The sequence below is a fragment of the Cotesia glomerata genome, linkage group LG6 (assembly GCF_020080835.1).
Source record: "Cotesia glomerata isolate CgM1 linkage group LG6, MPM_Cglom_v2.3, whole genome shotgun sequence".
In the NCBI taxonomy this organism is placed as follows: domain Eukaryota; kingdom Metazoa; phylum Arthropoda; class Insecta; order Hymenoptera; family Braconidae; genus Cotesia; species Cotesia glomerata.
In genome coordinates, this window is record NC_058163.1 from 13,629,659 (window position 1) to 13,655,553 (window position 25,895).

The window sequence follows — 25,895 nt, forward strand, 5'->3', positions numbered from 1 at the left end:
CAGAGCTTCTTACTAATGTTATGTCCAAGGGCGTTTTTTGAGCGGTAGCGTAAACGGTGGAGGTTTGGACTAACAGTTTAAAGAATACGCAACGGAGGTTTTAATTCCGTTGTTTTAATTATTTTTGTGGGACGTTTTCGATGTACGAATTTACCACGCCTTCGTTTGAGACTGTACACGGATTTTAGTTAGGAGTATATGTACTTACTACTTGCTGGATTATTTCTTAGGATCGGATCCGTGATTCCGGGGCTGATCGTAGTGCCTTTTCCTTGATTGGACCCTCTGTTGGTATTTGCAGCGAATGGATGTGGATGGATTTGGGCTGCTTATTCTAAGGGCTTCTTATTTTTATGAAATGAATTTATTTAAAACAGATTTCACTTCTTTTTAAGATTTATTTTAATTAACACCAAAACTTTTACACTTTCACAAATTTTATTTAATCGAAATTATTATAATGAATTTTATTTGAATTTGAGCTAACGTCCTCCAGTCCCCCGTAGGGTAAAGTGCGCAAATTTAGCTTTAAAAGATCTTAAGTTACTTATTGACCGAACTCTCGCCTAAGTGCAGGGCAAATTAGAACTTTGAGAATCCGGTTCTCTAGGTTTTCTTATTGATCAAAATCTCGCCTAAGTGCAGGGCAAATTAAGACTTTGAGATTTTGACTCTCTAAATTTTATCTACTGACCGAGCTCTCGCCTAAGTGCAGGGCAAATTAGAACTTTGAGAATCCCGACTCGTAGATATTAATAACTAATACGTGGCCTGCCGGTTGAACCGTGTCTGAACTCGTCTTAAGTGCAGCGCAAATTAAGATAAGGGACTTTTACAAGGCACGGGCCTGTCAAGTTAAACGCGGAAGTCGAATTAACCAACTAAGACCTGGTTTACACTTAAAACTAATACGTGGCCTGCCGGTTGAAACCGCGTCCAAACTTCCTTTAAGTGCGGAGCAAATTAAAGCAAAGGACTCTACAAGGCACGGGCCCGTCAGTTAAACGCGGAAGTCGAATTAACCAACTAAGACCTGGTTTACACTTAAAACTAATACGTGGCCTGCCGGTTGAAACCGCGTCCAAACTTCCTTTAAGTGCGGAGCAAATTAAAGCAAAGGACTCTACAAGGCACGGGCCCGTCAGTTAAACGCGGAAGTCGAATTAACCAACTAAGACGTGGAATTGGCTGTTGATCGCCTTTTTAAAAGCTCGCGGTGCTGAGATTGCAGAAGTCCCCGCTAGTCAACCAGCAGTCACGTAGCTTACATTTTATTGTGGCTTTCGCGCATGGAGAAGTCTTCCATCTGCGCGGGTGATTTAAATTAAGAAAAATGAGAAGAGAGAAAAGAAATTTGCGGGTGGACATAACACTAACCCTCGCTACTGATTTTTTAATTATTAATTATTTTTATTATTCTGATAAAAAATAAAAAATCAGCTACAGACGTCCAGAGCCTCTTACTGACCCTGGGAACTTTTTTTTTGATTAGAAATTATTTTTATTACTCCTATTAAAACCAAAAAATATGCTACGGACGTTCAGAGCCTCTTACTAATCCTTGCTACTGATTTTTCAATGAATAATTACTCCAGTAATCGAAAAAAAAAAATAAAATTCAGTCACAGCCACCCAGAGCCTCTTAGTGTCCCTAACAACTGATTTTTTTATTAATAATTCATTTCATTATTCTAATTAAAAATAAAAAATCAGCTACAGATGTCTAGAGCCTCTTAGTGACCCTTGCTACTGATTTTTTGATTATAAATTATTCTTATTATTCTAATAAAAAATAAAAATTCAGTCACAGCCGCCCAGGTCCTCTTACTGACCCCTGCGACTGATTTTTCAAAAAATAATTACTCCAGTAATCGAAAAAAAAAATAAAATTCAGTCACAGCCACCCAGAGCCTCTTACTGTCCCTTACAACTGATTTTTTAATTAATATTTCATTTAATTATTCTAATAAAATTAAAAAATCAGCTACAGACGTCCAGAGCTTCTTACTCACTTTCGCTACTAATTTTTTGATTCGAAATTATTTCTATTATTCTAATAAAAAATAAAAATTCAGTCACAGCCGCCTAGAGCCTCTTACTATCCCTTACAACTGATTTTTTAAATAACAGTTATTTTTATTATTCCAATTAAAAATAAAAAATCAGCTACAGACGTCCAGATCCTCTTACTGACCCTCGCTATTGATTTTTTAATGAATAATTACTCTAATAATTAAAATAACAAAATTTCTGGAACTGTGGCCCAGTTTCTCTGTCTGAGCCTTGCTACTGATTTTTTTTAATAAAAATCTCACTTATAATTCCCAACAATATCTACTGTTTTCCCCGTTCCATTTGACAAAATTTTGTGCCTGTAACAAATTAATAAAAACATCCTTATTACATTCATACGCGCATTGTTACTGACGCACTAACGCTTGGCTACACTAGTGTACAGTCTCACACATTCATCTAGCATCACGTAAGTCCGCCATCTACGGTCGGTCTCTCTTCACTTCCGGTCTACTGCGTGCGAAGCCGGCAGCATCTCTAGCGTCTCACTCTCGCCTTAACCACTGCCTTCTCACTCAATTTTCATTCTTCTGCAGCGTGCTTCTGATTGGTCACTTTCATTGATTATTAATTAATTATCTATGCGTCTAATTAAAAAATGGCGAGGACTTTCCGTCTCAGAATAATTTTCTTCTTCGATCCCTACAAGAAAGTGCGTGACTTCTGGGACACTCTGTATATTCAAATAAAAAAAATTTGTTAACATTAAATAAATATTTTTGATTCATTTCAAATAAATCTGTGCATTTGAGTCACACAAACCGTTTTCTCAGTCTACTTATCTGAAGTTCATTTAGACCATAAGCGATTAAAAGTTTAAGCAAATTCTAAAAAACCCTAAAAAATTGCAAATAAAGCAAAAAATAGTACAAGAAAGAAAAAAATTCCAGATATTGCGTTAAAAAAAATTTTTAAAAATTAGATCAATCATGATTCTCATGTATTTCAATCCGCTGAATATAAATCTCGAATTTATATGGCTCACACATCTCTAAAATCTAAATATATGGCAAAAAACCACTGAAAATTAAAATAAATGAAGTCCGTTATGATAAAAATTAAATTTTAAATAAAAATAAAAAATTTTTAACATGTTATCCGATCTGTAGAATATAAATTTTAAATTTTTTGACATAAATCCTTAAAAAATTTTCTTTAATTCTACTTTTTTTGATATCGTTTTTATTACACTGGTGTCTTGGTGGAATCCTCCGCCTTACTCGTCACTGTAATCGTCAAAATTTTCAGGAAAGTGTAGAAAGTAAGAATGTAAAATGTGCAATTCAAGATTTATCAAGCAACCCTAAGGTGTAATTGAAATAAAGTTCGAATTCGAGGTTCTGTTCGGGGACCAAAAATTCTTTCTTCTTATTTGGCGTCGTTAACATAGTGATTTGTTCAATCTTAACTATCCCACAAACATAAATAGCAGAATATTTTGTGAACCCTGATTGTTGGTCAAACAGTGCTGTTGCAAATTTTATATCACCACAAACTTTCCATTGATGTTCCGAATACTTTATTTCATCTAATACGATTTGCAAATTGTAAATCAGTGCCAATATGTTTCCATTATAACGAAGCACAGTTTTCAAACTTATCTTAGATAAATCAATACAACCTTTTACATCTGGTCAGTACACTGATGAATTTTCGGAACTCCTTCTTTTCATCGAAATTTTAATCATTCCTGATTTCTTGCTTGAATGCTTGTGCCTGTAACCAGGGCACTTCCACATGGTGACGGCGAGCAACAGAACCATCTGGCAGAGTCCCTGGGTTAACGACTTGTATGCCGTCATGGCAAATATTTTATTTTTATTTAAAAATTGATTTTTATCATAACGGACTTGATTCATTTTGATTTTTAGTGGTTTCTTTCCATTTATTTTGATTTTCAAAGATGTCTGAACTATATAAATTCGAGATTTATATTCGGCGGATCGAAATACATAAGAATCATGATTGATCTAATTTTATAAAATTTTTTTTAACACAATATCTGGAATTTTTTGCTTTTTTTTTCTTTTTAACTTCCCGCTAAGAAAATCGAAGATTTTCAAAAATCGGAAAGTTATTTGTAACGGGTGTTTATGCCGCTTATTGGCCCCTTAATTAATTTAATAGAAATAAAACAATACCTAGCAAAAATGATTCTAAATTAACAAGGGCGCCACCAGGATTTTGTATCTCGGTTCCTGGAACCGGAAACCAGAGCTGAGCTTAATAATCTACAGGGAGAGAGAGTGGAGGAAGGTGGTCTGAAAGAAATAAATTTTCATTTAACAAAAATGACCGGTATTTATTTAACAACAAAATAGAATAACAACTCGTGCCCTCGCACGTACAATTAACAACTAAAGACTACAGCCTAACTAACGGCTGACCAGGACTTCTTAAAACTAACAAAAATTCTTAATCCTACAGTACTCTCATATTGAGCGTCTATACTGCAGTTTCTAACTAAGTCGCGCTGTCCACCGGACCCTCACGCTCTATCAAAATTCTTAATCCTGACGGTACCCTCTCATGGAGCGTCTATACCGCAGTTTCTATCTTACTACCGTGGTACCCCACTTGGCGTCTATACCACGGCTTCTAACTTACTACCGTTGTACCCCACTTGGCGTCTGTACAACGACTTCTAGGATTTCCCGCCCCGGAGTCAGATGGACTCAAGCGTGCTCAACGTGCCTCTTGAGCGGTACTATCTCACACACACATTACCCACGCGTCTCCACACACATATCCCGCTCACACACACAACTGACTCTACTTTACTTTTATTTTCTGGATTACAAAATTACTCCAAAAAAGTCAACGTTCAATTCTTACTAAAATTATTCAGTCATTAGCTTACAATAAAACTCATGAATTATCCTCACGATTAATAAATTTACTTCTTAAAATTTTCGGCTTAAAACCGACGCTTCTTTTATTCCAAATTTAACACGAGCTTAACTCTGCGCATTAACTTAAATTCTTTCGAAGAACATTCTTTATAAAATTAACTAAATTTTTACTCGGACGTAATCCACACTGACAAATAGTTTTTATAAATAATTTTACCGGAATAATGGTATTAAATTTTACTTATTATAATTTTCACAGGCTTCAATTTCAATATAAGATTCAACCGCGTGAAATTTCCGACTAGACAATTATTATTATTGTTATTGTCGACTGGATAATTAATTAACAACAATTTTATCTCGATGTAAAAATAAATTCCGAAAATCATCCGCGGTTATTTCAATTTCTAATTTCGTCGCAATTTTCTCAATACTTAATTTTCCAATAATAATTTTAGTCTTCCATAGTTCAATATATAAATAACCACGTGGAATTTTTCGATTTATAAATAATTAATAAAACAATTTGTCTCAATATAAAATAAATTCACGAAAAATTATCCACGGTTAATTCGATCTCAATTGCGTCGAAACTCAGTAGCCGATTCTCAATAAATTATATTAAATAAATAATACTTTTTTGTAACAAATAATATTAATAAATGATAATTCAATTGTTATAATTTATAATAATAGTCCAGTTGTTAATATTGTAAATTTACTGCGTCACAAAATTCTCAAGGAATTTGCGCGCTCAAAATGGACGCCGTTGTTCGTTACAGCGTACTAAGCTCGACCTCGGGTACCGAAGCTTGACCAGTCGTGAGTTGCTGATTGGAATAATTCTCGATGTTCAGAAATTAATTAAATTTGATTAATCAAAAGATGAATTTAATTTAGCCAATCTTAAGATGTTAATAATTATTAACCAGCTGAATTAACAATTTAGATACTTACGACCTAAACCCAGGAGGTCTAGAACATTCCTCGGGTGTAAAATCCCCAGGAGGAATTGTTCACAAGCTAATAAATTAAATTGATTAAAATAATTAATTATTATTAACAAATTGAATTACCAATTATTAAATCAAAATTGAGAAGTAGATTGACCAGTGAGCCGGGTATAAACCCCAAGGCTCAACAAAAGGACAAAATTCCAATACCTTAATAATCTTAATACTGAAGAAAACTCTACTCTGGAATTTGGCTTCCTTCCTAGCTGCTTTGGTTGGCGATGTCACTGGCAGGGGCAGCTCACTCAATGCTTTTAGATAGGACCGAATTTTGGCAGGCAGCAGGACTATCCATTACCAACATAATTCCAGAGAATTGATAGTTTCTAGATGTCATTAGTTATTTCTTATTATTATAGTGAAAATGTCAGCATTGTAAGATGATTAGGAGCGCTCTCAATTGAGCAATGCGATTGGAGGATATAAAAGTGCGGAAATTTAAACGTAATAAAAATTAAAATTAAATAAAAAATAATAAAAATAATAATTAATAAAGCAACTAATCAAACAAATTTCGTAAAAAAAAAGATTTTTAAAAGAATAGTAAAAAAATAAAAAAAAATTTCGAAACAGACTTGTAAGCAAAGTTTAGAATTAACCTTATACAAACGAATACATAACACAGACAGGAGCTATGTGGGTTAAGACGTTAGTCTCTGCGGGTAATCACAGGGTTCGATTCCTACGCTGAGATTAAATTTTTTTTTTTATATTTTTTACGACAATCGTGCAGTTTCAATATTGAATTTTTGTCAAATTAAAATGAAAACAATGATTATCTAGTGATAATTAACGATACAGAAATACAATTATCAGGTTATCGAAGAAAATTAAATACAGTTGAATGGATTTAAATAAATTTTATTAAAAATTCACAAAGTAAAGAAATGAATTACAGTCCATAAATAATAAAATAAAATTATATACACTTTTTTTACCTTAGGAACAAACTGCCAGTAAAAGCTTTATTCAAATACAAATAGACAACATTGACAATAAATAAATATCGATACTTAAATCCTAAAATACAAGAAGAAAATAGATATACATTAGACTGGGCCAAAAAAATTAACTATTTTTTTTTTTTTTTTGTATATCGAAAATATTATTTGGGATGACAAAAAAAAATGTTGTGAGAATTTGAGCCCTTAATATTTATATTAAGAGGTCTATCATCGCAACTTTTAATTTTTTTTTCCGGAACGGGTTTTTGTCTCATAACTCCTAAACCATCGAGGTAAATGAAATAAACTTAGATGTTTTTTGAAGCAAATTTAATTGTCTACAAAAAAAGACTGATTGAAATTTTTCGTCAGATGAACCGTTTTCTTATAAACACGCCTTGAAAATTGATAAGATTTCAGAATTTTATTGTTTAACTTTGGAATTTTGTAATTCACTTAAAAATTAGTATCCGGAAAAAATTCAATAGAGATTCTTGAAGGGAATTTAATTTCCTACAAAAAATGTCTCTTAACATTTTTAGCTAAATTCACTCCTTTGAAAGTTATTCAAAGTTAAAGTTGATGTCAAAATAAAATTCTGGTTTTTTTCGCTGTAAATTTAATTTTTTTGAGCCCATTGAAAATTTTGATATTTTTATAGATAATAATTTTTATTTTATCAACAGAATTATGAAAAATTTGAAAAAATCATAATATATTTTTATTTATTGGCATTGAAAAGCTATTTTCTGCAGAAAATTGCATTTTCACTGTGTTTTGATAGTTTAAAAAATAACAATCATGTTGTTTTCTCATTGAAAATTATTTACTTTTTATTTAATACAAATTTATCTACGAGAATCCGCTTTAATTAACAACCTCCCCTTACTCCCCTTGTTTCATTTTTCGACATCAATCCACAGTACTACATCTCATGAGATTACTCTCTCATTTTCTCAATAATTGCGTCGCTTAATACAAAGCCAACCGATTGAACATAACCTCAAAACAATATTATTAATTATTAGTATCGTATTATATAGCGCCACGATGTTTTTATTCATCTATCACCATTTCTAAAAACAACGACCCCTAGTTCGACCTTCACTTTCGGTATTTCTTACATTCCATTGTTCTACAAATAGAGAGGTTATGTTTTTTAGATAACTGTAGCATCTTTCTTCATTGTTAATTGTGGATCGAGCGTCGCTTTTAATCTCAGTATTCGTGTTGTGAGTTGTGTGTCTAATTTCTAGTGTTGTTACAATTTTTATTACAACCTGACTCTCTTTATTTGTTGTGATTTTTGATTACGTAAATATAATTGAATAATATCAAAGAACTGTATCAATATGACAACCGAAAAAATTAATTTGATTGGTGTTCCAATAGCTAAAATTAATGGTCGTAAACTTCCCACTATAAAAGAAGTTTTATTATTATTTTTTTATCATCACAAAGTTCTTCATCTAAAAGTCAATGAAAGTGCAAAAAAAACTGCAAATATAGTTCAAGATTGTTGGAAAAATTTACAAATTTTAACCTCCGGGCTTCGAAATACGATTAACAAAATACTTGAGTTTTTCAAAAAATGGCAATTATTGCAGTGCAATAAGAAAAGAATAAAATCACAAGCTCAAAAACAAAAAGAAGTGAGTTTTGAACAAAAAATTCAACAGTTATTTAATATCGCTGGAAAAAACGGTCTAAGAAGTTTGAATGGAGAGATCAACAACTTTTCGGCTCAGAAACTATTGAATCAACCAGAAATTTCTGATAACTCCAGTTCACGAGAAACTTCGAGAAAATATGTTGAAATTATGGAAACCGATGAGATAGGTAGATATTTGGTATTTACAATAATACTTGATTTAATAAAATTAATAACTGAAAAAATAATTGCAATTTATTCTGTTCCCGTAACCGTATACAGAAAAAAAAATTCTTGACTAGAAGGTAAATTATCTTGGCTCAAGAAAATATTAAGGAAAATTAAAAATTTCTTTAATGAAGTCAAAGTTTCTTGACCCCAGAAAATTTCTTTTTGCTCCAAAATAACTTTTGTCTTCCTTAAAATTTTCTTGGTGCAAGAAGTTTTTTTTCTGTGTAATTTTTATGCTCAGCATAACTAATTGATAACTAAATATTATGTAATCTTGTTATACTTTGATCACATTTTCTTGTAAATAATATCAAAATACTTTTCAGAAATAGATTTGGTTAATGATAATAATAATAATGAAATTACACCTAGTCAAGAGTTACTAACATCGTCGCAGTCAACTATCAGTCAAATTTCAAATGTTTCCGATTTTGAAACAGAATTGTTGTCTGAAAAAAATACCAAAAATAAACATTATCACTCCAAATTTAGCAGCTGCGCTTGATCGTGCAAATGTTAGCAACAGAAATGCTACATATATTTTGGCAGCTACCTTACAGAGCGTTGGAATAGATCTTCGGAATGTTAATTTAAGCTATAAAACTATCCAACGAAATCGTATACTTCTTCGAAAAGAAATAGCTGAAGGGTTAAAAAGACTTAAAGTTCAATGATAATTACGTAGTTCATTGGGATGGTAAATTGTTAAGCGATATTGTTGGCGCAGATGTTGTAGATAGACTCCCAATTCTTCTGACATCGTCTGGCGCTGAACAATTATTAGGCATTCCAAAAATTGGAGCAGGAACTGGAATTGAGCAAGCTTCAGCAGTAAACTCAACTTTGAAGCATTGGGGTGTCAGTGATTATGTCAAAGCGGTGTGCTTTGATACTGCATATACAAATACAGGTAAATCAATACTATTAACAAAGTATTTAGAATTGAGAGATTTTATTTTTCATGTTTGTTTTTAATTCATTAATGATTCTATTATTAAATAGGCATTCATCGTGGCGCTGGCGTAGAACTAGAGAATCTTTTAGGGCGAAAGCTCATTTGGTTGCCATGTCGTCATCACGTCATTGAACTACTCATTAAAGGTGTTTTTGAAGTATACTGGCCAACGCAAAATGGCCCAAATGTTTCAATTTTTGGTAGATTCAAAAATAATTGGAACAAGATAGATAAATCAAAATACAGTGCAGGAATTAATGATCCTATTGTTGCTAAAGTACTATCAGAGAAAAAAGACGAAACATTGGATTTTATTGAAAGTTATTCGCTGGTATGTTTTAGTTACATAATATCATTCACAAAAGCACTCAAAAACAACTTTCTTTTTCACTATACACTGAGAGAAAAAATTTTTTTTTAAGAAAATGCAAATAATTGAAAGAAGTTTTCTACATTTGGAAAAAAACAATTCTGAATGAAAATTCTCAAGTTATCTATCTAAAATTGTATTTTTGTTTTTTAATTTTTTTAATCAGTTAAACTATTTTCCAACAAAAAAGTTACTGTGCGAAAAATTTTGATTTCTTCTGCAAAGAAATGAAATTGTTGAAAATTTCCAACATATCAATGTCTTGTCACTAGAATGCCCATATTTTTCAAAAGAAATTTTTCCTTTCGGTAAATTTAAAAAATTGTGTAATGGAAAAATTTAAACCTTAAATTAATAGTAATTTCCTGGTGTCGATCGAATACAATTCATTTTAAACATAGACAAAAATATACGTGATTATCTTTAACTCGTAATTTATGTTAAATTAAAATTGATCGAATTTTGTACTTTGTTTTAATTGAAATCTTGTTCTTTTAGTATTCAAAAACGATTTTTAATTATTAATTCTAGATTAAGAAAATCAGTTTTTTTCATTCGTACTCATTTGTTGCAGAAATATCTTCCGAGGAATGATTACCGAGAATTTTTAGAGTTATCGTCAATTTTTTTAGGAGTTATTCCAAAAGATAATTTCACCTTTAAACATCCAGGAGCGATGAGTCATGCTCGTTGGATGTCGAAGGTAATTTATTGCCTGAAAATATATATTTTTAGGGGAGAATTTAAGCTGACCCCTCATGAATTAACTAGTATTCGCCAAGTATGTATTTTCATAATTGTCATTTATATAAAAGCTTGGTTCACTTCACCTTCTGCTATCTTAGCTGCAAATAATGACTTAATTTTGATGCAACAATTGATACTCTATGATAAAATTAATTCATCTGTATCAAAAGGAGCTTTAAAAAAAATGAGCGATCATTTGTGGTATTTAAGTGACAAATTAGCCATAATTTCTCTATTTGACGATGCTGTAGATCCGGAAGTAAAGAAAAAAATGGTAAAAAATTTGAAAAATCGGAACCCTATAAAAACTAAAGCCAGAAAATATGAATTTGACTACAAAAACTTACATGAATTTTTACACAAAGATGTAAGTGACTTCATTTCAACAGAATCGTTAACAATTTTAAAAGACTTTGACTTGCCACATGAATTTTTAAGTGAAGAAGTCGACAAGTGGTCCAGCATCGATAGTTTTCAGGAATGTCAACAATTTTTTAGTAAATTGGCTGTTGTCAATGATGTCGCGGAACGTGGTGTAGCGCTAATTGAAGATTACAATCAATGCCTTACTAAAGACGAAGAACAGCTCCAATATTTATTACTAGTTATTAGTGAGTATCGGAAAAAATTCCCTAATTGCAATAAAAGTACGTTAATTGAATGATTATTCCGTCTTTTTAATTGTTAAATATAATTATAGATGTACTAAAGTTTTATATTGTTTTCCTTATAGAATATCAATGATTAAAATACATACAATGATATTTTGGGTGCTCTAAGATTTTTTTATGAATGATACAGTCGATGCTCTCTGTATTGGACCTCTCTGTATTTTAACCGCTCTCTGTGTTTGACCACATTTTTCCTCTGTATTTGACGAATTTACACAGCTCTTATGGACGAGTCAAGTACAGAGAATGGTCCTGGACGGGCGAATCAAATACAGAGAGCGTTGACTGTAATTTGATTTTGTTTCTTATTGAATGTGTACTATATCATTGATGATTAATTTCTGCTAAGCATTCGTATTAAGCGACGCAATTATTGAGAAAATGAGAGAGTAATCTCATGAGAAGTAGTACTGTGGATTGATGTCGAAAAATGAAACAAGGGGAGTAAGGGAGGTTGTTAATCAAAGCGGATTCTCGTAGATAAATTTGTATTAAATAAAAAGTAAATAATTTTCAATGAGAAAACAACATGATTGTTATTTTTTAAACTATCAAAACATAGTGAAAATGCAATTTTCTGCAGAAAATAGCTTTTCAATGCCAATAAATAAAAATATATTATGATTTTTTCAAATTTTTCATAATTCTGTTGATAAAATAAGAATTATTGTCTATAAAAAGATCAAAATTTTCAATGGGCTCAAAAAAATTAAATTTACAGTGAAAAAAACCAGAATTTTATTTTGACATCAACTTTAACTTTGAATAACTTTCAAAGGAGTGAATTTAGCTAAAAATGTTAAGAGACACTTTTTGTAGGAAATTAAATTCCCTTCAAGAATCTCTATTGAATTTTTTCCGGATACTAATTTTTAAGTGAATTACAAAATTCCAAAGTTAAACAATAAAATTCTGAAATCTTATCAATTTTCAAGGCGTGTTTATAAGAAAACGGTTCATCTGACGAAAAATTTCAATCAGTCTTTTTTTGTAGACAATTAAATTTGCTTCAAAAAACATCTAAGTTTATTTCATTTACCTCGATGGTTTAGGAGTTATGAGACGAAAACCCGTTCCGGAAAAAAAAATTAAAAGTTGCGATGATAGACCTCTTAATATAAATATTAAGGGCTCAAATTCTCACAACATTTTTTTTTTGTCATCCCAAATAATATTTTCGATATACAAAAAAAAAAAAAAATAGTTAATTTTTTTGGCCCAGTCTAATATACATTCATATATACATATGTATTTATAGAATTAATGTTATATTAAAATGATAAAAAACGGTGATCGCTGATGAATAATACTTCATAATTTAATTAACTCCTCGGGTAAATGAAAGTTATACCTCTACTTTTCTGGAACAAACAAAAATTCAAAAACCGTTATAATTGTTTGTTGTAATTTATTAATTAATATTTATATATGTATGCAAATTTTCAACTTATCTTTTGTTAAATCATTTTTAGCAATCTTAATATTATATATATATATATATTCCGTAAATACTTGGGCAGCAGCGTTCTTTCCATCTAGAAGGTAATAGAAAGTAATTTTAGTATCCATGATTAAACATTGTAATAAAATATGTAAATAATTCTGTCAAATAATGAATAATAGATCACATACTTCCTTGACTGTCACAATAAATTTTGACCGAACGATTATTCCCCATGAGTGACTCCAAATGAAAATTTTCTCCAACGTAATTCTGCAATCGAAAAAGAATTAAAAAATATCTCTGCTTGGTACAATCAGAAATCGCGAAATTATTTATAAATTTTTTTTATTTTTTACTATCTATTTGGCTTTTCCACTTAAGTCTGCAATTTTCGCTGCGTTGGCTGCTTTAATTTCTTCCATTTCTATCTTTCTATTTACTTTATCACACTCCCGACGAATTAATAAGCTGACCAGCTTCTTCACTATGTCCCTATTTAAATTAATAACAGAATGTAGAGTACACTTATTCCATTCCAAGGAAAAGAATTCTTCCAAGCCCTTTGTTATGACTCCAACTATATTTTTTTCATGCAGAACATTCTTATAGATCCGGTCAAACAAATCGATTGCTCCTGTAAATTTAGTTATCAAAGTTTTCGAAATTTCCGCTATTCCAGTTGAACTCTCTTCAAAAATAAATGATCTGCATGTTAAGCAACGGTTTCTCTTGAAGAACTTAGACATGGCGTCTAAAATTGAATCTGGAATTTTTGTATCGTTTGCTGAGCTGATATTTTCGCTATCGATTTCGATTTCAATTCCTAATAAGTCCAGAAATTCTTTGAGTGTTTCATCGTTATCCTCCAACTGTGTACGTGGAACATCAGATTCTCCAAATTCTTCTGAGACGTACAACGTATTATCATTAATTTCTGCTAAAACTTGCGAAGATAATAAGTCTTCAATATCGATGATCGCTGGGAGGTCTTCTTTTTCACAGTTAGCACCTTGAGGTTGAAATTTCGAGAAGGTTGTTAATAAAGTTGTTTTAAATGCGCTGATGAAGTGTGTAGCTGTCAATTTGTGATTGCACCCTTGTAAATTTTTAATGAACCCGAATAAATTTTCCAGAGCATCTTGTGTCAGCATACGCATATTTACTTTTTCAAATCCAGCTGTATTCAAAAGAAAGCTACATAATCCAATGGCCGATTTTACATTATTCTTTACAGCAGCAGGCGTTGGAGTTTCAGCTTTCTTATTAATGCCATCGTCAACTTTGAAAAATTTGAAGTCATCTAATGATTTCCAAATTTTCGGCCAATAGTCCCAGTGATATGAATGCGATGTTACAGGAGCTCGAGATGTCAAAATTTTCTTGTCGATGCCAGTAATCTTGCTTCCGTTGAGTGAGTCAAAAAGTATGTCAAGTTCTTTGATAATAGCGCCTGTGCTTGAAGCCGTCGGGTATTTCCGTGGATCTGATAGAGTCATGGCATTAAGTTTCTTAGCAGTTCTCTCACTTAAAACTTGTCCAGCTAAATCAACATTCATTTTAGAGGTATTGGTTAAATATATATGGTCTTCTTTTAAGTGACATTCTGAATCTGTGTGATAAAGTTGCACTACATCTCTCCAGTATCCTTTTTGGCCTTGAAATTCAATCATATTTCCCGGATACTCACTCCGATGTTTAGAAGGATTTTTTCTTAACCATTTTTCAGATGTTCCAGTGAAACAATTTCTTGATGTCTTAACTAAATGCGCTATATCAAAAAATATATAAATTCTAAGAGGATGCTCAGGAAGTTTAAAAAAAGTTCTGTCCCAATTGTCCAAAGTTTCTTCCGCAAGCGCTTTGAACGCAGCCTTATTTGTCGAACCTTGATCACATACAGTTGCTACCACTTTAAAACCACTTGCAGTAACTAATTGTATAATTTTTTTAATTAAAGCTTTTAAATCATCAGTAGCCATCGGTCCCTTGGTGAAATGGAATGAAAGCGGCTGTCTGCCTTTAAAATTGATAGTTTGCAACATAAAGACTGTCGCGTGGTCGGCTAACTCTGGTTTTAATTTCCCGTTGCCATCATCATGGAATCCATCCAAATAGTCGCATCCTTCCGTAAATGTTATTCTGCGCTTAAGAGTAGTCTCATCCATAACAATGTTACAATATAAATCTTTTGAATCTAAACGCTTGGCTGCTTTAGACAAGGCTTCAAAAATGATGTCGTTTATTCCAGGTCTTAAAACAATTTTTGAGAAAGCTCGCTTTAGAGTACTTTCACTAGGAAGTTCCATGAACTCAAGCATATAACGATAACACTTTGGTGAACGTTTGTAAATTCCAATGGCGAATAATGTCTCTTGATGCGTGTAACGTTCTCCTCCTCTTTTCCTATTAATATTTCGTCCATTGACATCTGTTAATATTTTAAGTCCAGGACTTGTTTTAACATCTGAAGAGTTATTACCATTCTGTAATTGTTGACGTAATAACTTGCACTCCTTAATTTTCATTTCAAGCTGAACTTCCAATTCTTTCCTCGCAGTTTGCTCTTCAATTGCAACTCTTACTAATTTTGTTACCTCAGGTATTGCGGGAACGTTCTTCAACCCGGCCATATCCATTACTTTTCGAACAGTTGTATACTTGGTGGCAACTGAAATATATATTATACGAATTAGAACGGAAGTTTTCGAGTTTGAAAATTTATGTATTAGAATTTAGAAATTAAAAAAAAATTATTTCGAAAAATTTGAAACATATTTTTAATTGTTCGCAAAACTGTAATCATAAGCTTATTACCAATTAGGATAACTTACATTGTTAACTGTTAATGAAAGTAAACATGATTTAATAGACTTCCACTACTGTTAGGTCTGTTGAAAATATAAAAAAAACCATATCACATTTATTAACGACCGCCGAGTATTGAATATTGTTAAATTTCTTAAGAATCAAAATAACGAATATTTTAAAATTGTATGCCTACAATTATAAATTACTTAATACAATCATGAGCTTCTTGAACGATAATATGTTGTTGTAAAAAGAACAAAGTATTGTAGAATAAATGAGAATACCTATCAGGAGATAAATCCTGTTTGAAAAAAATATGAATAATATAAAATAATAAATTATAATTCACTTTATTTGAATTTACAGATATTAAACTTAGATTAATATTTATATTAACATTAAACTTTATACTAACTTAATAGTATAATTCTATTATATACATTTAGTATAAACTAAATTTATACGAACATTAAAAATTGTATTTTAATATGAATTTTTGTGCAGAACTACTTTCAATTGAAAATAAATTTGTATAATTAAAAAAAAATTTACAATTAAAAATGAATATGTACAATTGAAAATAATGTACAATTGAAAATGAATATATACAATTAAAAATAATGTACAGTTGAAAATAAGTTTGTTCGAATTTAAAACAATATGTACAAAAATTATTTATATCATCAATTTTAACTGTATCAAAGTGATAAGACTAAATTTTCTTGCTTATCGTAATAATTTACTAATAAATCTATCTTAAATATCAAATCATCTAATACGGACGATTTCAATGACTTACATAATTGTTCTAATTTTTTTAACCTTATATTATACTTAGTTAGCTCGACAGACTTTTCATTTTTTATTGACTGTTGAGAATTGGTTTGTTTTGAATCTCCAAGGACATTTATTTTTAATAAATGCTGAGTCAAATTGTAAGGTTTATTAACCTTATATAATGCTGAAACATTCAATTTTTAAATTGGTTCAAATTTGTTTTGTAAAACAATATAAAATTAAGTAATAAAAACAGGAGCCATTAACCAATAGCCAAACCAGCAAGCAGGTGTTAATGCGTACTATGCAAATGCGTGCATAAAAAAAGCACTGATTATAGACTTTACCGAGAATTACCGATAGAATTACCGAGTTTCATCAAACATATTACAATTATAATAACTTTAAAAAAATTCTGTTATTAAATTGTTATCTATGCATATATTGTTGTGTATAGGATTAATTGAAAGATAAAATTTAAAACATTGGTACCATCAAATTCAAAAAGCAAAAAAAGCATCAAGCAAAAAAAATTAGTTGACAATAAAAAATTACCTGATTGTCGAAGTCGTTTCACTGGTGTTATGATGCACGAAGGTTTTACAGTTAACAAATCTGAAGACTTTTTTCTTTTAACTATTGGTTGATTTACAGTTAAATTTTCATCCACAGTACTGACAGATAAAATCTGTGGATTATCTTCAATATCCATAAACTGTTGTACATCTTCCATTAATGGTTGCTCAACATCGTTATTAATAACCGTGATAGTCTGAAACTGCCTTGGATTTGCAATTTTTGAATTTGAAATATCCGTAAGAGGTTCAAGACTAGCTGTTAAAGAGATAATATATCAGAAAATGCATATATAATTAATTACATTATTGTTTCTTCTAATCTTATTAAATCGTACCTGTCGTTGAAATATGAATAAAGTTAATGAACTTTTCCATTTTTTCATCAGATATTGGATGAGTGTCATCACTGAACTGCGTCGGAATAGCTCCAGGATTCAAATATTTGTTAGAACGATAATCTTGTTTAGTGAAGTGACAGCTGCATAAGTAGACATTATTTAAGTCCTTCAAAGATTTGTATAATAACTCTTCAACTCCTATACGACGAACCCACTCTTTGCAACTAAAAAAAAACATGGTGATATTATTATTCTGTTTTAAAATGTATAATTCAAAGATTCCTAGGAGAAATGATAAAATTTTTAGATTAATTTTTACTTACGATTTCTGATCCTTTGGCAATCGATGTAATTTACACAGGTCTTTAGATTTTTTATGCCTACAAACTTTTACACAACAAATTATCATTTTGCAATTATTTAGCAAAAATAAAAAAAGCAATAATAATCACCGACTTATTCAGAAAAAAAATGAAAGCTATTCTAGAAAATAAAAAGAACAAAATTGAAGAATTTGAACGTTTAAATAAAAAAAAAAAAAAAAAGAAATATGAGATAATAACGATTTTTGAATATAATATTTTATATTTATTAACAGATTATAAACAGAAATATATAAAATTGAATTTGAGGTTATGAAATTGAAAAAAAAATAAATGTTTAAAAAATCTCGAGAATATTATAAAAAATATATTAAAAAAGTAATACCGAGTTAAAAGCTTAATAGGTGAATGAACAAAAATGTTGAAGTCACTTTTAATTTGTCAAAATTGCAAAAAATTCGAGATAACCAAATTTATCACATGTATCGCAGTAAACGTGGTTACAAGAATGGCGGAATATTATTTTTTTTTCGTTATTATTATTATTTTCAGTACTACCACTGTATCGGTTTGAAACTCTCGAGACTTTCATTTTATAAGGTTGTCGTCCATTAGTCCTGCAGCTTGGACAAAATTGAGTATGGTAGAGGTAAAGAGTGAACTGCCCCTGCACTTCACTACTTCTCATTTTCCATTGCCGCTTCACTTCCGAAGAAACCCAAAATTTCCCCCTCTTAATTCTAGTCGGGTCCCGAAGACCGAGACGCGCCAGTGCTGCGTCGACTAACTACTTCGCACACGTGCGATCGGTTTCACCGATCAAGGGCAATTTACCCTGTTACATATTGTTTTCACGAAAATCGAGTTTTCATCGAATCTCGACGTTTTGAGGTCCTAGAAAGCTTCCCTGACTATTCCCGCGATGATGTCTGTATGTCTGTATGTATGTAGGTGTGTGTGTGTGTGTGTGTGTTTGTGTGGGTGTGTGTATGTGTGTGTGTGTGTGTGGATGTATGTAAACCTCTCATAACTTTTGAACGGCTCGACCGATTTGATCGCGGTTGGTGCCATTCAAAAGGGCTTGACCATACTTAGATTTTAAATATACTTTGAAACGATTGGGACCGGTAGATTTTGAGAAATCGCAAAAAAACTACAAAAAAAAATTTTTTTTTAAGTGGTTTTTTTGGAATAACTTTTAAACGGCTTTACCGATCAATTTCAAAAACTAATCAGCTTTTAAAATAAAAAAAATACGTCGATCGTCACCAGTCCGGTCAAAATCAGTTGATTCGTTCGTGAGTTATCGTTGACGAAAGAAAACCAAAAAAAGTGTTTCCGGAATTACTCCGAAATTTTTCGCTCTATCAATTCAAACTTAAAAATTCTATATGAAACTTAAAAAACTGCGTCAAATGCCATCAACCGCGTGAAAATCGGTTCATTGATTCAAAAGTTATTGCGATTTGAAAATTCAAAAAGTAGTGTTTTATCAAATTTCTATTAAACTTTTGAGCTCAAAGAGCTCAAAAGCATACAAAAGCTATTTTTGGAGCTCGGAGAGCTCAAAATAATACACAAATTGTATTTATGAGCTCGAAGAGCTCAAAAACGTCATAAGTGCAATTTCAAGCATTTAGGTATAGAATTGGCGGGAAGTTGCAGGGATGGTCTTCAGGGTCAACCGTTTTCCTAATTTTTTTTGCTATTTTTTGCTTTTGTTGCAATTTTTCAGGGTTTTTTTGGAATTTACTTAAACTTTTAGTGGCTTATGGCCTAAATAAACTTCAGATAAGTATTAAGCGGGTCAAAATTCATAAAAATCATGCTTAGTTTGGGTCAAAAAAAATTTTTAAATCATTTTAAATCGCCTAAACTGCCGATTTTCGTCATTATTTTCGGTTTTTCAAAGTTTTCTCGAAAATTTGACGGTTACAGGTCAAACTGACCTCAAATTCGGATTCAGCAGGTCGAAATACATAAAGATATATGGGTCCCGTCAAAAGTACTGACAACTTTTTTTTTCATGTGCCGGTGATCGACGGTGTGGCTTAATGTATATAGAATAAGCGAAAGGAAATTTAGTATAGATCGGATAGCAAAAATGGTAGAGTAGCCGACATGTCTTCGGAAGGTTTTGGGTTCGAGTCCCAGTCCGAGCTATCTAATAATTTTTTTTCTCGCATATTCTATAAACTCACATTAAGATGATCCTCTCCACATTCCTTTCTCAATCCTTTCTTACCAATATCCCGTTACGTGAATGTGGAACGCTTCACGTAATAATTACCGTAACTCCTATTCTTTCCCGCTTTACAGCATTATTTATATTTGTAAAAATGCTTGCCGTAAGATGGACGGTGTGGCTTAATGTATATAGAATAAGCGAAAGGATATTTAGTATAGACCGGATAGCTCAAATGGTAGAGTAGCCGACATGTCTTCGGAAGGTTCTGGGTTCGAATCCCAGTCCGAGCTATCTAATAATTTTTTCTCGCATATTCTATTAACTCACATTAAGATGATCTTCTCCACATTCCTTTCTCAATCTTTTCCTACCAATATCCTGTTACGTGAATGTGGAACGCTTCACGATTTTGCGTGTCATCCTTACACAGGGGTCATGCTAATCTACAAATATAAATAATGCTGTGAAGAAGGAAAGAATAGGAGTCACGGTAATTATTACGGGAAGCGTTTCACATTCACGTAACAGGATATTAGTCGGAAAGGATTAAGAAAGGAATGTTGGAGAGGAGAGGATCATCTTAATGTGAGTTTATAGAATATGCGAGAAAAAATTATTAGATAGCTTAGTCCATATAAATAATTATTTATAGTGTTCAAAACACACCATAATTTTTTCAAATTTAAAAAAAAATATTCAATAACTTAAATAAATTAATTAATGTGCCGTACTCGATTTTGACGCCGCACGCGCAACCTAAAAATGTCGCGCGCAGACCTATTTTCAGCGTTAAATTAAAATTATAAATAATGGAAATAGAGTTCCGGGTGTAAGGAGTTTTTTCATTGGAAATTTCCTCTTTTTTCAGAATCTTTTCTTGAAATTCCTTAAATATGAATAGTTTATGAAATATTGGCAAAAAACGAAATGCCATTTTTTTTGCATCTTTATTATTTGCTTATAACTTTTGCAATTTTTTCATATGCTAATACACGCTTTTGGCACATTTTTCTAGGCGTCATTCCGGATCCATTGAGCTATCGCACATAATTTTAAGAGCAGAATCTCTATTTTCGACCATTTTCAACTAGTCGACTAGACTATTAGTAAAAATTCACTAGTGTTATTATTTCGAGTAGTGGTGCCACCATTGCCACTCAATATTTTTATTTATTTCTATGCTTTTTGTTGTGGTATGCGTTTGGTATAAGTTTTCAATTAAGAAAGTGGAGGGGGTAAAGAGTGGCAAGCCATTGTTCATACATAAATGCTTGAAATTGCACTTATGACGTTTCTGAGCTCTTCGAGCTCAAAAGGCTGATAGAAGTTTAATAGAACAGTATTTTTTGAATTTTCAAACTGCAATAATTTCTAAATGAATGAATCGATTTTCACGCAGTTGGCAGTATTCCACGCACTTTTTCAGAATCTATGATATACTCTTGAACACAAACTGATCGAACCGAAAATCTTAGAGAAATTTGAAAAATTCACTTTTTCCGAATTTTTTCGACAACGATAACTCATGAACCAATCAAACAATTTTCACGTTCTTGGTGGTGATCACGATCGACGTAATTTTTTGGGCTCTAATAATTATTCAATTTTGTCATAAATGATCAAAAAAGAAATCTCGAAGTTATGTGAAAAAAACACTTTTTTCGAAATTTTTCGTTTTCGATAACTCTCGAACGAATTAACCGATTTTGATGGGACTGGTCGCAATCGACGTGGTTTTTTAAGTTTAAGGGCTGATTAGTTTTTGGAATTGATTGGTATAGCCGTTTAGAAGTTATTCAAAAAGCGATTTTTTGAAAATTTTATTTTTGAGATTTCTCAAAATCTAGCAAACCGAATCGATTCAAATTTTCACAAAATTTAATGGCCATGATACTCTTTGGATCGTTACCTATTTCGACCTAATTGGCCAAGCCGTTCAAAAGTTATAAGAGCTTTACATACATACACATACACATACACACACACACACACACACACACACACACACACACACACACACACACAGCCGCACGAACACCATCGCGGGAATACAACGAGGTAAACACAATAACTTCCCGATTTTTGAAAATTTTCAATTTTCTTAGAGGGAAATTAAAAATTTGCATTTAAAAAAAATTTTAATTTTCTAGAAAAAATTTTTTTGCTAGTATAAGAAGGATTCCAAATCAATCGGATAGTTTTATGGTTTTTGATTTTTGATTCTTTCAATTTTTTTACATTTTTCAGTAAAGTTTTTTTTTTTTTAATGTTTCAATTTTCTATTTAATTTCTACAAAAATTTTATTTTTAAGTCAGTAAAGTAAATAAATAAAAAAAAATAACTTCTTAAATTTTCAGTATAACATAAATAATGTCTCAGTAAACTGCTTAAGTTGATGTATACGAAATAAAAACTCACATTAATAAGAGTATCCTGCTTGGACCAGCGGTAACGTTGTAACGGGTAAAATTGGTGATAATAGGGATTTTAGCCCCTCTTATTATCTAAATTAACTAAATTAACCCGAGTCCAGTTTCGCTTGATCCAAAAATCCTAGAATAGACCATACTAGACAATATCGATAAATCCCCGGCTCGAATTTAGAGCTCGCCGATGTCCAGGGTCAAAAGGGGATTGTCCAATTAAACCATAACAAACGTAATAGAAGAAACAATAGAAATCTTTTATTTGGTAACAATAATTAAACATCGTGGTGAAAAGAAAAACCTTCTATCACCTTTACAAAATGGTAGACACACTCATTCGTCCAAATCCGCGCTTCCCGGTATTTTTCTGTTTTACTGACTGATGGTATAACAGGAACCTGTTTACCGGCTTTTTGGTGCGATCATTTTCTGTTTTACCGACCGTTTGGGGGTTCCCAACAATCGCGTTCTCCAGTTCATGGCGCTAGTGGATCAATTTCCTACTCGGGATTCCCCCGGAGAAACGAGAGGATAGTCTCCAACTCCCTTCTCCCGCGGTGCTGCCACCCAGGTTTCCGAAGTCGAGGTATCTAGCCGACTTCCTCGACCTCCTAATCACCGTCCCCAAGGATCGAGAGGATAGCCTCCAGCTCGATCCCTTCTACTCGACTATGATCACCTGCCGCACTCTGACAGAAGGTCGGAGTACGGGGAGTCCGTAATACCCTTAAGAGATGAGCTCCACTTACCTTGGTACAGTCGTACTCTGGGTAACTTGAGTTCCTTAGCGTTTTTCCCTTCTGGATAGCCTCCACAGGGAAAATCGTCTCAGTGGTACTGGATTGACTTTTCCGCGATAAATTTGGGACTTTATCATTTTTCCAAAAAGTCACTTGCAACGAAACGGAAGGATCGTTTTAGACACCTATCGCCAGGTTTGGAAGCTCGAAAAACGTCAATTAATTCTAAGTTTTTAATTTCGAAATTTCATTTTCAATAATTGATTTTGCACAAAATTATTTCCCTCACTAATTTTTGCCCGGGACTTAGAATAATTTTGGCGTTCTTACAGCCATCCTACGGCGCACTAAAATAATTTACCCGGCGTTCTCCAGGCCAATTCTTACGATTTTGGATTCTCCAAAATTCGAGCCTATCCTGGCGGACATTTAGCGCATACCAAAATTAAACATAAATAATAAATACTTAACAATAATTCCAAAAAACAATCCTCGTTATGCCCAAAAAACGATATGCGCGGGGCAAAATAATTTTCCTTCGTCGGATTTTATCGGCAAAATTCCAAATTTCATATAGGTTTATACCTATATATGGTCTTTAGTTAACCATTTAAAAAAACAATGACAAAAGATATAAATAAACAATAAATTTCGGCTCTTTAATGCCCTCCTGCGCCGGCTCAGCCGGCATACCATACCCAATTCGCCGGGTGCGTCACACGAATAACAAAAATAATAAAACACACTTAAACAAAGTTAACTAAATAAACAAATTAAATAATACATATAATACAAAAATAAATCTTGAGATAGTGTTGGGTTCCTGGGGTCGCCATGACGATATCTATGTTGCAACGTGAACGACTGAAGACCTAAGAGACGCAAGTTCGAACCCAGCTCACGCCAAGAATTTTTTCAATCAATAATTCCATTTCAATCCGAGATTAAATTCACTAATGAGTTCTAATATAATATGAGTATCTAATCCTGAATTATTTTCAATTTTTTCGAAAATTTTAATATTTTTTTTTCAAAATTTACATGGGGTTCTGATGGGGATTTCCTTATTGAGACCCAAGAGGGATTGCCCAATGAGGGCCGCATAGGGCTTTGCGTTACATCCCTATGTGTAGTCCCTATTGGGCAACCCAATGAGGACCCAATAGGTCTTACATTAAAATTTCTAGTCGGGTATATGAGCCAAAACGCAAAAAAAAAATTTTTATATGCCTTTATGGCATCAGAGATGGGTCCCGGGAGCCGTAGGGCGTAGAAAAAAATTTTCGTTTCGGGAATCAAATCATTTTTACCTGAAAAGTCGAGAAATACACAAAAAATTGATTGTCATAATAATAATTTTTTTTTTTTAAATCCAAAACAAATTTTTAATTTAGGAAAAAAATTTTTTTTGCACTTCTGCACGTTTTATTAAAAAATACGTCGATTTCTAGAAAATAAATTTTTTTTATACGCCCTTATGGCTCGCCGGATGCCGTGAGAGCGTATAATAAAAATTCAATTTTTTTTTAAGTCCTAAAAAAATTTTTAATTTGTGGTTAAAATTTTTTTTGCATTTCTGCACGTTCCATGCAAAAAAATTTTGATTTCTAAAAAAAAAAAAAATTTTTATACGCTCTTATGTCATCCGAGGTGGATCCCGGCAACCATAAGGGCGTAAAAAATTTTCTTTAGCATTTCTGCACATTTCGGATGAAAATACGTCGATTCCCAAAAAAAATGTATTTTATAAGCCCTTATGGCTTTTTGCCAGTATCTTTTGCCAGTATACGCCCTTATGGCACTTGAAACGCAATATATATACAATCATATCTTCTTCTAAGGGCTTTTTTCTTTACCATATTTTTTCTTGACATCAGGAGTTATGTTTTTCAAGTATCGTTCAAAAAAAATATTATTTTCTTTTAGTTTATTCGAGTATTCATTGTTATTTAACAATGATGAAAACATAATCGCAGAAAGTAGCTGAAGGGGTCCCTATTATGCTCCAGTTTTGTTAAAATATTTAACATAATTAGGAATTAGTAAATATATTATTATGAAAAATTGACAAAAATGAAGAAAAAACTTTTCAACGGCTCTTACAACAGTGCATTGAAATTTAAAAGTAAGTCCTCCTAATAAATAAATAGATTTATTTTAAATGTGTAAATTTCAAGGTCAGTTCCGAAAATATATATTGAAAATTAGAGTGCCTGACCTTAAAATGTATATATCTAGGTGTTTTTTTCAGAAATGTACAAATTTTGAAGACACTCCTGATATAAATAATCAATAATGTAAATTTTAAGGTCAGTCAAAAATATATATAGACAATTAGAGTACCAGATATCAAAATATATATCTATTTGTTTGTCTAATGAATGTAGAAATTTTGAAGACAGTTCTGATATACATAATAAATTATATAAATTACAAGATCTGTCCCAGAAAAAAATGAACGAAAATTCAAGTACAGTACTCAAAATATATACTGTCCAAGTATACAAATGTGCCTGAAAATAACGTTGGACATAGAATTTTTTTAGTCCTGTCCTCAGAGTCACTAAATGTCCCTGAAGTACACGATACACATTCATATATATATATATATATATATATATATATATATATATATATATATATATATATATATATATATATATATATTCCGCTTAAAATATTGTAGAAGATGTCGAAACAAAAGGCCTGTCCAAAGAAGAGTTCTTAATTTGAATTTTAAGAGGTCCTCCATCGATTCTGAAGTT

General features: G+C 31.7%; 1 protein-coding gene and 1 pseudogene across 1 annotated transcript; one reads left to right on the forward strand and one right to left on the reverse strand.

Moving 5' to 3' along the window:
* Nucleotides 1-7,978: 7,978 nt before the first annotated feature.
* Nucleotides 7,979-11,501, forward strand: LOC123267953. Its single transcript, XM_044732837.1, has 5 exons — nucleotides 7,979-8,721; nucleotides 9,091-9,255; nucleotides 9,423-9,674; nucleotides 9,767-10,050; nucleotides 10,664-11,501. The coding sequence occupies exons 1-5, from the start codon at nucleotides 8,235-8,237 to the stop codon at nucleotides 11,498-11,500; spliced, it is 2,025 nt and encodes a 674-aa protein (XP_044588772.1). The 5' UTR covers nucleotides 7,979-8,234; the 3' UTR covers nucleotide 11,501.
* Nucleotides 11,502-20,348: 8,847 nt separating this feature from the next.
* Nucleotides 20,349-20,440, reverse strand: LOC123268232 (annotated as a pseudogene).
* Nucleotides 20,441-25,895: the final 5,455 nt, after the last annotated feature.

What these genes read in the sequence shown, in the direction of transcription:
- LOC123267953 (XM_044732837.1), top strand. Translation starts at nt 8,235, where the DNA reads ATGACAACCGAAAAAATTAATTTGATTGGTGTTCCAATAGCTAAAATT. An exon ending in TACTGCATATACAAATACAG is followed by an intron (nt 9,675 to 9,766) that starts GTAAATCAATAC and finishes ATTATTAAATAG; the next exon opens with GCATTCATCGTGGCGCTGGC. An exon ending in TTATTGAAAGTTATTCGCTG is followed by an intron (nt 10,051 to 10,663) that starts GTATGTTTTAGT and finishes CATTTGTTGCAG; the next exon opens with AAATATCTTCCGAGGAATGA.